We start from the raw sequence: 17709 nt of genomic DNA, 5'->3' as shown, positions 1-17709 counted from the left end.
AGGAGGGAAGCACAGGTCAGTTGTATGTTGCTGGCTTATGGGAAGTTGGGTGATATTGACTTCTCTATTTTTTGAGGTTTTGTGGTCATTTATGGGCCAGGATGGGAAGCTTATTTCCAACTAAATGTGGTTGGTTTTGGGTTTGTTTTTTTTTTTTTCCCCAGTTAATAAAGGTGTCCATTATCCTAAATATGTTCCATCCTCTCCTGCTTCTCTTTCATAAGTGCTTGCTGTTGACTATTTTGAAAGTTGACATCTAGCAATTTGTCTCATATCCTTCTTCCTGGAACTATTGAGTGGGGAAGAGGTATCACTTGTTTACTCATTGTTTAGAACTGGCTTGCTGCAGAGTCCTCTGGGAGGGATCCATGGGAGGGCCATGGCTACTGAAGGGATATGGATGCATTGGCCAGGGACAATTCTTATCTATTTCATGACCAGAGCACTCACCTGTTACTACTTTAGTAGTTGGTGTCTTAGCTCTGGTTGGCTCCCTTGCTACAAAGAAAGGGATGAGAGAAAAGAATAATTGAGTCTTGGGAAGGATTCTAGGCAAAGCATGTTGTGGCATCTCCCCAAAGGAGGATCAACGCTAAGACAACTCTGGCACGTGGGTCTAAGTGAAAGAACTTCAGCCTGGAGTTGAGCGTACACTTTCCTGCCCACCCTCCACTGGTGACTCTTGCACTCGGGGTCAGCATTGGTCCATGAGATCATATTTGTTGAACAGCACTTTTCTTGGATGTGCCAGGGCCTAGTCATCCTTTGGCTGGAGATGATGCCTTGGGTTATGCCTCTCACTCAAAACTGTCCTGAGCTGTAAATTGGAGATGTGTTTCCAGTTTCCCTGCCTTTTGTTCACCCTTGTCCCACTGTGCATTCTCAGGGCAGCACTGTAAGAAGAGAGAGGTGTTTTAGCTTGTATCTGATTGGTAGCTATAGGGCAGGAATTAATGGATGCCTGAACTCTCATAGAAGCCTGTGCCCCAGAGCCAAAGCTCTGAAGTTGCAGGGAGAAGGACACAGTCAGGGTCATGTGTGGGTCAGGCCCAGGACCTGCTGGTGTCCTGTGGCAATAGCAGGGGGAATTGAGACGAGTACCAAAACTGAAGCCTTTGTGGGATGTGCTGCTTAGAAGAGAAGGGTGGGAGCTGGAAGAAGCAGGCAGAGCAGCAAGAAGGGCAGGAGGGAGCCTTACCAGGATATGATGTTCCCAGCTGGGTTGAGGAGAGGGAAGAAGCAGATGAGGTTGAAGTGACAGGCAAAGAGCTGGAGCTCGGAAATGTCCTTGTTAGCGGAACTCCTGGGCTAGTGGCAGGGCTGGTCTCTCTCAGGACAGAGGTGCTGCTGGTGGATCTGCCAGGGATGGTCTGTGTCTGTGTGACGAGGTGCTGCACAGGCTGTGTCAATGTTGTTCTTATGTGGGTGACAACTGCAGAGAGAAAAGCACAAGTTGAGTGAGGGTGGGTCTGAAGGGTGCCTCTGACAATTTGACACTCTCTGCCTTTTTCTGAAGCTCCTGAGGAAAGAAGAGCCTAGTTGGATATACATGTTTCCCCTGCCAAGTATTCCAAACTGGGCAAGACCATCATCTGGAAAAGCTGAGGTAAATGAAGCAGAGTCTTAGGCCAAGGGCCTCTCTCTAGTCCCATTTACTCACCTTCTGGGTAGTGCAGAGTGGTTGCTTTGGTTCCCTCACTCTCTGTGGCGAAAGAATGAATATTAGTAATGGGTGGGAGCTGGTGAGCTTCCTAGAGGAAGCTGTAATTGCTTGCACAAGAAGACCTAGATATATGTACCCCAACAGTACTTTGTGGGAGAGACCTGGATTTGGAAAAGAGTGTACAGTTGCCCTCCCACTACAGTGGACTTCCCACCACACACTGTCCCAGCCTGTCAGTTGCTAATGTAGTAATTCATGTTGTCATACAACCTCAGAGGAGACTGTCCTTGTTTGTATATTGAGTGTCATACATTCAGAAAGGTTAATATTTCTGGGGGGAGTATTTCTTACAATGGGTAGGGGGAATCTATATTCTGTGATCTGTGAGTTTTGAAGAACTTGCTTTGAGGCATAGAGAGATTTTGTCTATATTTGGAGGAAGTGTTGGAAGAGATGCTAGCTAGCTAATGATAGCTTTGAGATCATATTTGGATGTCAGATGCTTGCTCTGTTGGCAAGATAAATTTCCATTTTAATCACACTTCTTATCCATGTCCTTTCCTTTCTGTTTGCAATGTTAAGACCTCTAGTAAGAATGCCTGGGTTTTTTAATAAGGAGTATGTTGACATATGACTTGTGAGTGATGGTTTCACCTGACAGATGTAAAAAAGTGCTATTTACCTGCTGTTGTTAGTTCAGGCTGGCTGAAAGTTGTGCTCCAACTTGTGGTTTGAGTAGGTATCGAGGAGGTTGCTATTTCCCTTTTGGTGGTGGTCTTGAAAGATGGTGAGGTGACCCCTACTTGTTCTGTCTCTGTTGAAGCAGCGATTGATGAGGCAGAAGGTGATGAGGGAACAGACTTTGGTGTAGTGGCCATGATTCTTTTCACTGAGGTAGTTATGGAAGGGGTAGTGATGGTTGTAGTCATGTTTGGTGTGGTAAAAATGGATGTTATATGTTCTTTTGGAGTAAAGGTAAAAATATAATGTAAGTAACCAATTCATAGAAAAATTAAAACCAGATAAATTATAAAGAAGATATTTGTATTTTAGAGATAATTTTTTATTTTTCAAATATTTTCACTATGACTGTTGTATTCATGTTCTCATACACTTACCAAATATTTCTGAGTTTATATTTGTTTTCTATTGTCTCATGTCTGTCTTTGTTCTCATTTTCTGTATTTTTCTGTATTAGATTTGTTTAATATTTAAGTAGTTAGCTTTGTAGTCACTTTGGCTAAAGTCTATGTGGACTTTGTCCATTGGCTTTTATTATGTTCCAAATCAGCCACACTTGCAGCTTATGCAATTTGTATTGAAAAGCTAGATAACATCATACTGTAGACTCTCCTTGCCTGAGTGCACAAATCATCTGTCACAATGTCAGCTTTCATGTCTTTTGACTTCTTTGGGATCTATTTTTACCTCTGCTTTCCCTGACAGTCATGGTCCAAGACGCTTTATTAGTTGAAGTGCATGCTGGTATGAGGCTAAATCAGGCTCTACAAACCACAGAATCAGAAAGTAATTTATGCTGGCAGAGTCATCCTCCAGAGAACAGGACTTTAGAAGCCTAGACAAAGCTGCTACACTGCTACCTGTGTGACTCTGCTTTGGGGCTTGCTTACATTATTCAGAGTCAATAGATTGGGTGCTCCTTGAACTCCATAAATGAACCAGTGGAAAAGAGGCTGAAGCTGAGCTAATAAACCCAACTAGAGCTGGGCTTGCTCACTGCTTATAGAAATTCTAATTGTGTTTCTCAGATTACTCACTTTTTGGTTGCATTTTTAACCTAATGCCTATATCCTATATCTTTTTATGCACTTTCAATCTACACTTCTGAACATTTCTGGTTTACAAACTCCTTTCTGGAAGCCTGCTTTGCCTGCTTCATGATTTGGAGTCTAATGCTTGGATGGTGTGTGAATTTGAAATGCCTTCCTAGGAATGGTATCTCAATGATACAGAGGTTTAGAACAAGTTTATAATAATTTATTTTAGACAATAACACTAAAAACCTACCAGTAGTTGACTTTATTGTGACAAGAGGTTGTGAGGGTGAAGTTCTTGGAACTGTAATTTTTGCAGTTATTGTTGGATTTGTAGTCTCAGATAATACAGTTGTTGCAGAAGAAGTACTAGGTACTGTTGGAAGTGTGCTTGTGGTAGAACTCCTAGTTACTTTAGGCTGCACTGTTGTTACTAAGAAAAAAATGAAAATGAAAAGATGAGAATTAGTCCTCAGTAGGACAACATATCTATATTAATGGAATTTTTTCTAAAGTAAAACAAGTGGTTTTATAGCTATTAGCAGTAGCTACTATTAAAACCCATTACCTTTTAGATTAAACCTTGAACTGTTATTCATTACTTCCTTTGCTATTATATGCAGTGAATACATTAAACAGGTATTCTTGGAGATGCTTTATACCATTTTCTTCACTTTAAAGTGAATTTGGCATAAACAGTTGTTCATATCAGCAGAGATGGAACAATATTCCAATCCTATATCAAATAGTATTCATAATTTTATTATTCATATGACCCACAGTATAAAGTTTTCCAATATCATGTCTTTAGGGAAATTAATGGAATTTCTAACAAATTTAAGATCAAGATATGTAGATTCCTTTCCTGTATCAGGCTATAGGGATTTGGTGTAGTCAGTCACACATTTCCATCAAGACTTCCTTCAACTGTTGAAGTGTTATATGGCCAGTCCCTAGTAAGATGTGGCATAAATTTCTGTGAGATCCTTTTCATCATAGAATCATAGAATGACTTGGGTTGGCTTAGACCATTAATGATAATCTAATCCACTCCCTCTGCAATGAGCAGACATGAGTTCAACTAGATCAGGTTGCTCAAATGCCTCTCCAGCCTTAACTGGAGAGGTAAGGGGATTCAACAGTCTCTGCGGGCAACATCTTCCAGTGTTTTACCAGCTTCATCATAAACAATTTCTTCCTTATATCTAGTCTGAATTTACTCTCTTCTGATTTAAAACCATTTCCCCTTCTCCCATTACAACAGGCCCTATTTAAAAAGTCTATCTCCATCTTTCTTATAAGCCCCATTCTAGTACTGAAAAGCCACAAAGAGGTCTCCATGGACCCTTCTCCTCCCCATGCTGAACAACCCCAGATCTCAGCCTTTTCTCACAGGAGAGGTGTTCCAACCCTCTGGTCATTTTTGTGGCCCTACTCTGTCTTTCTTGAATTAAAGACTGCAGAGCTGGGCAGAGCATTCCAGGTGGGCTCTCATCAGAGCAGAGGGGCACAGTGCCCTCCCTTGACCTGCTGTCCAAGCAGCTTTTGACGCAGCCCAGGATATTATGGTACCAGGGTATTTTTCATCATTTCACCTTATGCATGTGAAACTGATAATGCTGTTATATCACACAGAAAAGGGCATTATTCATGTCATAAACACTTATCAGGACATAATATCAGTGTGTAAGTTACACAGCTGGTCAACTGTGTAAACTAACCTGGTGAAGGTGAAGATGGTCCGGGTGTGGTGGTAACGTTTACTTGTCCTGTTACATAAAGATAAAACAGGTTATATTTGTGAATAAAAACATATTATAATATCCCAGATAAGGCAAATCTCATTGGATTGGATTGCAAGAACTGTGCTAATTACTGAGGTATTCCTGAAAGTATTTAATCTTACATATTTCCGTGGTCAAATTCACATCAAAGGACTTAATTACAAAGAAATCAATACATCTCATTATTATAATGAACACTAGTAAGTTTTTCCTATCTTTGTTATGACTTTTATGGCTAAGGGCACCTCAGTTTTCAGGGATAGTGGAACATGGTTTTGTATGTAAGGGAGATCACTGGCTGAGATCCTGGTTACACAAGATAGAATTTTATAATGAAAATTTCGTTCTTAGGGTTTGTTTATGTCTGCATGAAAATCCAAACTGTCCAGCTAGAGTCTATCCAAAACCTTATTTAATAAAATAGGTTGTCATGGAAATAAGCCTTATGGTAATGAACCTCAAGTTAATTAAAAAAAAATCTAGAAAGATATTTATTGAGTCCAGTAGCTAAATCTGCTCTTTTGCTACATGTTTCCCTTTTTCTGTGAAATGTGTTAAATACCTCTGAGACTCAGAGCTCTGCTGGGCCCGTGCCTCACACAGATTAGAACACCAATACTTTATTGTACAAGCAGTATAAAATGGGTTTATTTTGAAAGGAAGCTATGTTTAGATGAACACTCATTTATGGAGAGATACTATAAAAATATTTTCTCTGAGTCTGTGCAAATGTTGTAGTATAGTTTTCAAGTTACTGTGGAGAAAGAACTGCTGCTTACCACACGGCATGCACCTTTCTTCTTCATGGTCAAAGTACTCATCATGAGAGCAGTTGTAACAGCCTGAAGAAAGGGGAAGAGAAGTCTGTTTTAAATTTCTTAGAGAAAAGCATTTAATTTACACTATTTATAATTGAATATATTATATATCTGTTATTAAAAATAGTATCAATTTCAACATTATCTATTCAGGTAAGTATTTCCAGTGTTAGCCTCAGAAGGAGGTTTTGTCTATGTAGGAATTTGTTTAGTTTGTCCAGCTATATCCATTTGTTTAATAAAAATATTTATTTCTCTCTCCATGTTTTCTTTCCTAAGTACAGTGCATTCTTTTGATTTGGTGCAAGTCAGAATTTCTCTTCCAGACAGGCTGAACTTGATATAAAGCTAAATATAGTACATCTACTGAGTTGATTATGTATTTAAAACACTACTAGTAAGGGAAATATTAGCAAAACTTCTTCAAAAAATAACATCAATTAGATTATCATTATTTAATGTGGTATGACTGATCTAAAAAAAAAAAACTAGCACTGAAAACAATTATGTTACTGTTTCCTGGTTTACAGTAGTAGAGGTTATTACCTTCAATATTGACATATTTGTAGTTTTGATTTGGACAGTTACAAGGCCTGTAGTGCCAGGTGCATTTGTCATCATTGTAGCCATGGGAAAAAGCATCATCAATTCCTTTTCTTTTATGAGAATTGTAATACTCACAATAGACAGCTAAAGAAAGGACAAGCAAGAGAGAAGATGTTTCTTTTTCAAATTAATGGCATGATACTTCCAAAGTACTAGAAGGAAAACAAAATTAATTAACAGTTGGAATAAAAATCAATTCACTGAAGTGATTAGCTTCTGATGTAAATATATATTTTAACTCATGGAAGTCAGTTTCTTTTTTGCAAGTACAGTATGCAGACACTTCCACAACCTTTCATACACAAATATATTGAATATGTTGAATATATTGAAATGTAGAAGGAAATCCATCAAAGATGACAACTCTAACATTGATTTATAGCATGTTCATCATCTTTTTTCCATTGTATTTGCTGTTTTGGAACACCTTGATGTCATTTTCCTGTTTTACAGTGTTCCAGCCAACACAGCTGTCTACATTCCCTTGACATCCACACAGAAATTGATTTCATCATAGCTCAAATGAAACATTTTTTTACAATTTCATGCTTTCTCTGCTGGCAAACTCACAGTGTACTATACACTGATAGGAGAAGAAACAATCTGCTTTCTGGGACCCCATTATTTTCTCTCTCATGAGTTCATGATAAAAAGAGTTAAAATATTTTGGTTAATTTAGCAGAAAAGTACAGATTTCAAAACCCAGGTGACTGAGGTTAATTCTTTGCCCACAGAGAAAATGCAAACATTGAGGTGGTTATTACTAAGTTTCCTATGTTGCCAAATGAATATACTGACCATAAAAATCTCTTAAACCTGTGTAAGGAGAGCTTAAAGAAACTCACGACAGAACTCAGGGGTCCTCCAGTCAATGCAGATGCCTTTTTCCAAGCATGCCATGGCATAGACTGCGATGGCGTCACACATGCACTGACAGTCCCCTCCAATATCACACCCACAGGAGTCTCGGACACAGGCCTCATAGTAGGGCATCCGATTCACCTGCATGGCAAAAAGGGATTCATTTTCCAAGATGATTTTGTGCCTATTATACTCTATGTATATGCATAGCCACTGCAGCATTATCCACATTTCTCACTGGTTTTTGCCACCCGAAAATGCATTAATCAATATCAGGAATCACCAATTCCTGATTCTTAAGCCTTCATTATTTTTTTCACTCTCTTAGTTTTAACTAATCAGTTAATGGCATACTTAGCATTTGTGTTCACAAAAGGGCTGGTGAATTGCAAATTAAAAAAAAAATAAAATTAACATAAATGTGAGCCAAAAACATTTTAAAATGTATTTTATTGAAACAGTTTGCCAAACAGAAAATCACCTGTTGGAGCATGAGCATTTGGAAGAATACGGATTATGCCTATAAATAAAAAAAAGAGCAAATAAATTCTTACCTTATTGTGACAGGCAGAAAAAACATGGCTGTTGATGATGGAACATGTCTTTTCTGCCCATGCTTTACGATAAGGGTTTTTGCTACAGGGGTCCACTACAAAGTACACATCCCCACAGAGAGGATTCTCTTTCCAAGAGTTGACAAATTCCAGCTCGTTTGATGCCACGTACTTGCTTCGAGTTTCAAAGTCATCCTTCATGTTGCCATTATAGTTACCACACAAACCACAGATCGTTTCCTAGATTCAATGAAAGCATCAATATCAGTTCAGCAAGTTACAATTCTCACCTTCCCTTTTGATCACTGACTGTTTCCTGTGCTTTAGGAGTGAATGTCATCTACAAATACACTCTCATAACATACTTGTGCATGGGTTTCTCCTCTAAACTGTAAATTGTCACCATTTAGAGATCAAATTAAAATGTGCAGTTGCATAAATTACAAACACTTAGCTCAAAAATTCCCTGAATGCAGTATAGAAATACCTTAAAATTAGCCTCTTGTGGAGATATCTGTTGTTTTGGAGATAATGATAAAAATTAATTGCTTTGCCATCACAGAGACTCAGGGTAACTGTGATCAAATGTGCAGTTCAATCTGAATGGAGGGACACTTTAAGGAAATTATTCTGCAATACCTGTGTTTCTCTGGAGATCTTGATGAAGAAGTTCATATGCTTATTCCAAATAAGGGTCATGTTGTATTTTCCTGGGATAATGATATCAAACGTCAGGTGAAGGGCATTCTTTTTCACTTTGTATCTTATACCAGGATTTCCCCCAGAAATAGCAAAGGTTTCATCTCTCAGTATGATTGTCAGATTCTGGAAGAAAATTTATCTGCAAGTTACAACTTGTCAAGTTTCAGTATTTTTGTTGCTGAAGTTCAGCTGCTGTAACACTGCAGCAGGAAAACAGTATTTTTTGATTGAGCAATTCACTGCAGAGTAAACTTCAAAATTTCCTGGCTTCTACATAGACAAGATTCTTGGAGAATGAAACACAACATGAGAATTAAAAAAACCCAAACAAACAGCTATGACATTTCCTACTAAAACCAAGGCTCTAGGTTTAGCACATAATTTCACTTACAAGACCTTTCTCTTAAGATACAGCTAAAGCTTCCAAAAAATGAAGAAAATCTGGTTTTAAAATCTATTCAGCTGGATAATGGCAGAAAGAAGAGCTTACCCCAAGGTAAATGCTGATGGATCTGGAGCACGTAACTCCTGATTTCCCACAGATGACATTCTCAGTAACAATTTTGAAAGAAGAAATGGGTCTGTTAACACTGCAGCCATCCTAAAAAAAACCCAAAACAAACCACAAGAAGCACAGAGGCTCAATAGACTATGCCTGAAGTCTTCCAGCTTAAAACACAGAAGTATAAGAAAATACAGGATGTTTAAAATGTCATTATTAATTTTGTTTTGGGAGGTGATGACCTCTGCTTTGCTAGTCAAACTGATGTAACTTCCCTAAAGACATATTTCTCTGGTACAGAATACAATGACTATTTAAACTTATTTTTAAAAAAATCTAAAATTGGTTATAATTGCATGAAAATTACGGTTTTTTTGAAGTAAAATATTTTCATTCTAAGCATTGTAATAAACATAATATGTAGAAACTCAGTAAGTGGTTATAAACATTCAAAGTGCTGTAGTGTTTATTGATGCATCCTAGCATATTTTTATTAGTCTCTTAAATCCAGCTATTTCTTGATGCTGAAATGCTGCTGAAACAACCAGAAGGAAGCAGGTTACCGTAGCTAATATGTATTCACAGTTGCCATCAAACACAAAACGCTGTCCATCAAAGGTGGTGATGTGGCCTTCTCCATACAGATTACAGGTGGAGGAACACCTTGTTTTCTGAACACATTTCCATTTGCCTTTTGTGCAAGTGCTGGGAGTGAGAAGAGAAACCACACTCAGATTTCAAAGAAATGCCATCTTCACCTGCTTATTTTTATATACATCCACTTTTATCGATAACATGTTCAACATGTTTAATTGACTTATGTATATTGAGACCAAGTTACAGTTAATATAAGAACCATAATTAAAATTTATGGACTGCCCAGAAAATGAATTAATAATAAAGAAGAAACATTAAATAATTTTTGTGCTTTTTTAAATTAAAGAAATAGTGAAACCCATTTATTTTTGCTCTTAATGAGATCAGAAATCACTGCTCTGTGTAGTTTGGGGAGTAGTTTTTTTTTAAATAATAATAGACTAGAAAGGGAATAAAGTGCATTGAGAATGCTGCTAATGAAATGGGAATCTATTTGGGGCTGGTTGCTTTTATCTACAGAAAAGAAGAAAGATTTTGCCCTCATCTTTATTTGAGCTGTTAATAATACTTGACTATACAATTTACAGTCACAGGCCCTACTGGATGCCTTTATTCCTGAACATACATAAAGCAGAAATTATCCCTGAAGCTGGTATAATGACTCTTATCCATACATATATTGTCAAATGTTAATATTCTCTCTGTTAATCCCTGTAATGTGTCATGGTATTTCTGCCTTACAGCTATTGCCATTTCCTACTCCCCAGTCAGTTAAACACTTATTTTTATGTGACTGTACACTTCAGTGAAACAGAGGATCTGCAATGAAAAACTCTGTCATTCTTACCAGATCTCACATTCTGTCTGGATATATTCACCTCTTCCATAAGCAAGGCCACCATATTCACATGGACACTCCTCAGCTGGCACACACCTGCCATCGAGATTTTCATAGAGGCCATCAGCACAGACACAGCCTGATTCACACTTTGTGGGTATCTGGGAAAGGCCAACAGATTGCAAAACAAAAATAAAAGAACGTGAGATGCATTTTATCCTGAACGTGAACAGTGTCAAGAGTGAACCTGTGCTAAGTTCTGTTTGGGCTTGATTTTAGTTTTGTGCTGTTCCTTGTTGTCAGTTGAACTAGTTTCACTGAAGCTGTAACATAGATTTGTGGTCTGAGATAATAAACATACCTGAAGACTCTGAAAAATTTATCTTCTGTCACTACCAGTCTTTCAGAAACAGTACAACAGAATATTCTCCATATCAAGGAAGCTTATTACAATTCTTCCAATTAGTCTGTTTCCTTAATATAAGAAAACCCTATCAGGACAGCACAGATCTTCACCTAGCCCAGGTCTCCTGCATTCTGTGATCAACAGCAACAAAAAGTTGAGAAAAAATAGAACAGGAAGCATAAATCCCATATTTCCACTGACATGGAGTCACAGCTTATGGAGTACCTGAGCCAGAGATTATAGCCATGTAGTTAAGAATCCTTAATGGATTTTTATTCTAGTAGAATTTCATTCACAAATTCATGCAATTAATTTATTTAATCACTTCTTAAATATATGGGCAGTTTTTGTGTCCACAGCCTGATATTTAACTGCATCATATAAGAAAAAATAATTCCTTTAATTTCACTAGAAGCAATGTAGTCTAGTTCTAAGTAAAAACTAGAACATTCTACCTCTCTCAAAAGGATAAATATCCCAGAGCTGTGAAACTCACACATTCAATTCCAGTAGCCAGCATCTGACAGGTAGGGGCACATGCAGCTCCATACTTGTTTTCTAAGTTGTCAGAACATGATATGTATTTCTTAGGAGCTTTGCAGTTTTCTAGGAAAAAGGAAGAAAAATTAACATTGAGGAGAAATTAACATAGAAGAGAACAGCGAAGTAGTAATTTTCCAACATAAAGGACAAAAAATGTTTCTAAGCAAACAATATCAGACTCATACCTGCAGGATTTTGAGGTTTGCCTGTGCAACTTAGCCTCCCATTAACACAGTAGCTAGGAAGAAAAATAAAAATAAATGGAAATCTCTTCTAAAAAAGAAATTCTGATTTTTTTGTAAAATTGTTTTATTAAAAATGTTTCACTCATGTTATTACCTCCTTCCCAGCCTTTGAAGTGGAATATGAGTCAACTCGTCTCTTCACTTTTTGTATTATACAGTAACATCAATTTTGAAAGTGAATAGTAGCCTATTATGACTCATAAGCAATTGTCACTATGGGGATGGCTTATCAAGTTATTCCAGAAGTTTGTATATAGCTAAGTGCTGTTGACAAAATCTCTAGTAGGAATAATCAGATTTCAGCTATTATTTTTTATTTTTCTCTGTAATATTTCCAAGTTGAAGGTAAGTAAAATGTTTTCTGTTCAGTTAAGAATATTTGTAGTTTAGAAAAGGGAAAAAAAAGATGTCTTGAAAAATAAATTTATGCTATTAAAAATAAAGGAGACTGTATTGGTTTGGGCTGGAATGGAGTTAATTTTCTTTGTAGCAGCTCAGTGGTGCTGTGTTTTGGATTTGTGACCAAAACACTATTGACAACACAATGTTGTTTTAGCTGGTGCTGAACAATGTCCCAGCATTCCTGCTCCTCAGGCTGCCCTGCCAGGGAGGAGGCTGAGAAGCAAGTATTTTCATTCTAAGTGAAAGCTGGGAGGGGATGCAGCCAGGACAGCTGACCCCACTGACCAAAGAAAGATTCCATACTATAGCACATCAAGCTCAGCAATAAAAGCTCAGGTAAAGAAGGAAGGAGGGATGTTCTGAGTTACAGCACTCGTCTTCCCAACAAACCATTATGCATGGCAAATTCATGCTTTCCTGGAAATGTCTGAATGGCTGCCTGCTGACAGGAAGTTCTGAATCAATTCCTTACTTAGCTTTGATTGTTCATGCTGCTTTGCTTATTAAATAAGCTTTTTGCTTATTATTAATAAAGAAATCTAGTAAACTGTCTATATCTCTACCCATAAGGTTTCTTGCTGTTGTCCTTCTGATTCTCCTCCACATCCTGCTGGAGTAAGTAGCTGTGTGGTGTTTGTCTGCTTACTGCAGTTGACCCTTGACAGAGACATGAAGACCCCTCATCTCCATTTTCAGTTTGTTCACCTTTAAACTTGACACACTTACCAGGTGATCCCACCAGTCATTGTTGACTGGTCAGGCAGGATGTACTTTCTGTCCTCTAAGTAGCAGGGACAATGAGATTTACGAACACACTCATTCTTGTGGTTCAGGTACATTCCTTTAGGACACTGGCAGCCTTCAATAGGAATATCAGTTGGATGGCATTCCAGGGCTCGGTTGGAGAGCGATAAGCATGTCCTGTCACATGCCTGAGTGTTGTAGCTGAATGTTTGATTGCCAGTGCAAGTAATGGCTATAAGACAAGACCAGAGTGTATGTTAAACTTCATTTACTGATCATCTTCGTTGTGAAAGATAATGTCCTTTTGCTTATTATGTGCTGCTTATTTTGTGTCAACAGTTTCAATGCTTCCTGTTGCTCCTCTTCCTGTAGATGTGGAGCTCTAGCAAAACATGTTGCAGACCAAGACTTAATAGCAAACTATGCAGCTGTTCAGACGTTTCATGCAGGTAAAACACCTTACAGCTTTTTTGTGAATCTTGGAATTTAATAATACAAAGGGAAGCTCAGCAGAAATATCAATAAATTTTTGAGTAACAGTGAAATCACTGCCTATGTCTGAGTTGCAAAATAATAAAATCTGTAGTCAGTTTTCCCTAGTTCTTTCTCATTTTACAGGATAGCTTTATTTTTCTGGCTATTCTGTACCTTAATTATCAAGTCCTGGAAGCATCCCCATACTCACCTTAAAGCATATGAACAATCTTTTTCATATAGTCTTGAAGTAACAACCCTGTTGAAACAGACACTAAAAGGGTATCCAACAGTTGGTTATTTGTTACCCAATTACAGCTCTTCTTTCTGATCACTATTTCCTCATTACTCATCTGATGGCAGACTACTAAGAGTTGGCTCAGGTACTCACTGCAATTGTCCACACTGCTCCTCCAGTTCTCAAGGATTAAACCCATGGAGCTGCATGCTCGTGCATATGATCCCAGAGCAGAACAAATATAAGGAAAAGTCTCTTCATAATTACAGGCCTGGTAGACACATCTCTGAAACCCAACAGACAGAGAGTACTTTGTTACTGGGGACCAGACATTTGGAAGTGCTAAACCCTGAAGGTATTTGAAAGACATGGGGACGTGACATTTAGGGACATGGTGTAGTGGTGGACTTGGCATTGTTGTATTTATGGTTGCACTCAATGATCTCAAAAATCTTTCCCAACCAATATGATACTATGCTGAATTAGCAAGAACTAAGTCATACAAGATACATACTACTGCATAACTAAAACGGATAGAAAATGTCTGAGTAAGTGCATTGCTGATGTAAATAAAATATTCTTAGTACCCTAAGAAATGCCTTTGTTTATTTGCTGCTTCTCATTTTTAATATTCAAAATGTTTTGTGTAGATTAGCATGTATATTAAACTCAATTATGCACATGGTAAAATCAACACTTTGCACAGTTAAAGTTGTTGTCATGGACAACTGCAGCATGAGCAAAAATATTTTCTGATTCACAGGGATGGGACTGGTGCCTGTGACCAAACAGACTTTCAATGTGGTGGAGGAACCACATTGAACCACACCTGTTCCTAAGCTTCTCTGCATTGCTGATTGAATGCGTGGGACACTGTATATGTGTCCAATCTGGTTTATATTTGGACTCCCTCTGTACAACATCCATCATAATAACGTCATACCTTGTAGAAAGGAATAGGGTTCACCACAGCATGGCATTTCTCAAACACTGTACCCTTCTTGGTCAGAATGGAGCAATGAGTCTCAGCAGATATTTCTAACGAAAGTAAACAAACATTAAAATGGGAAAATTAGGGGGAAAAATTAAAAAGGAAATTTTCAAAAAAATTGGTATTTTAGGTGAACTTCTGGCAATAATGCACTGAACAATAGGACAACTTCTTAGCTTGTTAGTTTTCACACTCTATTCTTGTACAAGTGGAGTTTTTTTTCTTTTTCACTTTTTTTTTTTCCCCCGAGACCAATGGCAATAGAGACTCGTGAAGACAAAACTTGGATTTCAATCTCGGCACTGCTGAGCAAGCCTAAGACATTCATGGACATTGCATAGACAGATCAAACCCCTCTCATTCATCATCTCAATCCCATATCTCTAGAACAGAATTTGATAAGCTCTCACTTGATATGTATTCTAGAAAGCAAAAATGGCTTGTTGGTGACAGAATTTGTGACGTTCAATCCTCTCTGTTTCTGTCCATCTCTCTTATTTCCCTGGTATGGGCTTATGGAAGTGTCAAAGACAGCTGGAGAGATCGGTTACCACGGCATCATCTACTTACTGTTCAGTTGGCTCAAAGCGCAAGGGTCAGTCTCTCTCTCTAAGGCAGGATGGCAATTTCCTGCCCTCCAGGAATCTACAAACAGGGAGGCTGTCCCTTCTGTGATATCCATGCTAGTCATGAAGTCATCTGTAGTGTCTCCATTGTAATTGCCACACAAACCTGACAACATCAGAAATGCAAGGGATGGCAGAAATTAAAGAATGTGTGCACAATGGCTTATGCTTCATTCTATAACAGTGAGACAATTGATTCAAAAGCTCTACATAGAGTGTCAATAACTACTCAGGTCAAGTAGCCAGAGAATCTTGATTATGTACACATTCAGTCACTGAGTCTCTGCCTCCTCAATTTAAGAGTGTCAGCTTCTAATCAATGACAAAATCATAGAGAAGTTTTTGTCTTTTTTTTTAGAAAAAAGTGGTTTAAAATAATGTAAAAGAGAAAGGCCATGAAACACTTTCAAAGTTGCACCTTTTTTATGTATATTAAATGCATAATGACAAAGAATATGCATTTAGGCTTTTGTAAAGGCCAAAATCTCTCTGTAATTCCCCATAATCAGAATGCAAAATATGCTTGTGTGGCTAAGGTTGCTGTACAATAAACATCTCCATCTGGTGATTACTAGCTCAGAAGCTTGTAGATTTTTAGGTTCATTGTGTTTACAGTGGTCGTGCACTACATTCAAAGAACTTTGTGCTCGAAGATGCAGAGACCACACAGACTTATTTGTTGCTCCTTCATTGTGTAGTATAGCACATATTGAAAAAGGCACACAAAAAATACAGAACAGCATTGTGTTATGTATGAAAAATGTGACACCTCTGGTTTCTTTGATTCATTTTAAAGTTATTAGTGAAAAATCAATTCAGTTTCCAATGCATTTTTTTTTTTGAATCTGCAGAAGAAAATTTATTTCCTAGAAGATGAATACTAAGTTACCAAAATTATACTCCCTACATTTTCTCCTTTGTAAGGGGACTTGTTTACTTACCTAGTGTTCTGCCTTTGAATTGTGATCCAACTTTCACATAGGCCTGGAACACAGGTGATGTTTGAACTGTAACTTCCAGCCCAAAGTTTGTATGCATCTGAACATACATGGAGGACTGTCTGAAAACAGTGACGTCTCCTGAAGGAACAAGCACATTTAAAATAGAGATGTTGGTGATACTGCAAGGTAACGATTTCAATACATATATAAATGTTCTAGCACTCTGTCTACAACTCTTCTCCCACACACAACTCTCCACAGAGGAACAGATGCAGCAGGAGAGACTTTAACCTTCCTCTAAAACCCCTAATATTAGCAATTGAAAGATTGTGAAAGATGCTGGGTTGTGTAAAAACAGTCATTTAATATAATTTGGATATAACTTATGTTCCCCCTTTTTTTTACCTGATCTGTAAGGCAGCCGCTTGAGTTCATCACCATCAGTAAGGAGATCATTCTGAGAAATCACAATTTTGTCCTGTAAGAAGAAGACATGGAACCAGAAGTAACTATCTTTACAGAAGGTATTTATATGTGAAGTTAAACAACTATACTGTTGATGATCTATGTAAAAGAAAAAAAATTAATTCAAGCATTTTCTCACACTATAACATGCTGCTTTTAGCTTTCACTTTGAAAATACCTTCCTGAGTTGATGTAACTGAGATCTTTACTATGTATACATGAGCAGAAACATATCTTCACTATTTAACCCATAATTTTTAAGTTCAAGCTACCAGCAATGACTTTGAACACCTATTTTGCTAATCTAGTGATAAAGTGCTGGATGGAACCTGTGGAGGGAATACCTACCTTTGTAGATTGGTAAATTATAGCACTAAATGATGTCTCAGAATGAGAATAACCAGTCTTTTCATAAACAGCCATTAGGGTTCCATTGTGTGGCAGGCTAGAACTCTGGAGGGAAACGGAAAAGAGAGGTAAAAAGGGAAGCCTATGTCAGTATAACAATGATTTGTAGAATAAAAGTGCATCTTATTAAGTCCTCAGTTTGTGTTCCAATAGGAAACCAAAGACTGACTAAAATATATCCATTTGATATTCTGTTGAAATTACCTTCATAAGAACATAAGTGCAAACCCCATGGAATCGATATTGCCTTGAATCAAATGTGGTAACAAAGGAGCCTCCTTCCAGTGAACACCTTCCAGGACAGGGCAAGTCTTTGCAGTTCCACTGACCCATCACACATTTACTGTAGAAAATGAAATTCTGTGCAAGGTTATTCTTTTCTTCATGCTCTAAAAACTCAGCTACTTCCTAGCAATGAAATATGTAGTTTTTATCACTTTTCTCCTTATGTTGTCTATGCTTTGATTTTCTTTGTCTACATATATCAGTTGAAGTTGCTCATCTTAATTCAAAGTTGCTGAACTCT

General features: G+C 37.7%; 1 protein-coding gene across 1 annotated transcript in view; it reads right to left on the bottom strand.

The window, feature by feature from the left end:
* Positions 1–17709, bottom strand: part of MUC6 (mucin 6, oligomeric mucus/gel-forming) — a 55957-nt gene that overhangs the window by 8426 nt on the left and 29822 nt on the right. Inside the window, exons 12-34 of the mRNA XM_053980696.1 lie at positions 17388–17526; positions 17124–17228; positions 16716–16788; positions 16311–16448; positions 15314–15475; positions 14696–14790; positions 13906–14038; positions 13023–13272; positions 11835–11887; positions 11603–11712; positions 10710–10861; positions 9829–9970; positions 9254–9364; positions 8701–8886; positions 8062–8301; positions 7492–7648; positions 6587–6730; positions 6002–6064; positions 5160–5207; positions 3692–3871; positions 2346–2477; positions 1199–1432; positions 451–498 (exon numbers count right to left, since the gene is read on the bottom strand). Coding sequence (XP_053836671.1) covers positions 451–498; positions 1199–1432; positions 2346–2477; positions 3692–3871; positions 5160–5207; positions 6002–6064; positions 6587–6730; positions 7492–7648; positions 8062–8301; positions 8701–8886; positions 9254–9364; positions 9829–9970; positions 10710–10861; positions 11603–11712; positions 11835–11887; positions 13023–13272; positions 13906–14038; positions 14696–14790; positions 15314–15475; positions 16311–16448; positions 16716–16788; positions 17124–17228; positions 17388–17526 — 3095 coding nt within the window. The remainder of the gene's footprint in view (positions 1–450; positions 499–1198; positions 1433–2345; positions 2478–3691; positions 3872–5159; positions 5208–6001; positions 6065–6586; positions 6731–7491; positions 7649–8061; positions 8302–8700; positions 8887–9253; positions 9365–9828; positions 9971–10709; positions 10862–11602; positions 11713–11834; positions 11888–13022; positions 13273–13905; positions 14039–14695; positions 14791–15313; positions 15476–16310; positions 16449–16715; positions 16789–17123; positions 17229–17387; positions 17527–17709) is intronic.

Source organism: Vidua macroura, chromosome 6 (assembly GCF_024509145.1).
Source record: "Vidua macroura isolate BioBank_ID:100142 chromosome 6, ASM2450914v1, whole genome shotgun sequence".
In the NCBI taxonomy this organism is placed as follows: domain Eukaryota; kingdom Metazoa; phylum Chordata; class Aves; order Passeriformes; family Viduidae; genus Vidua; species Vidua macroura.
The sequence above is the reverse complement of the archived record's forward strand: the minus strand, read 5'-3'. Positions and strand labels throughout refer to the sequence as shown.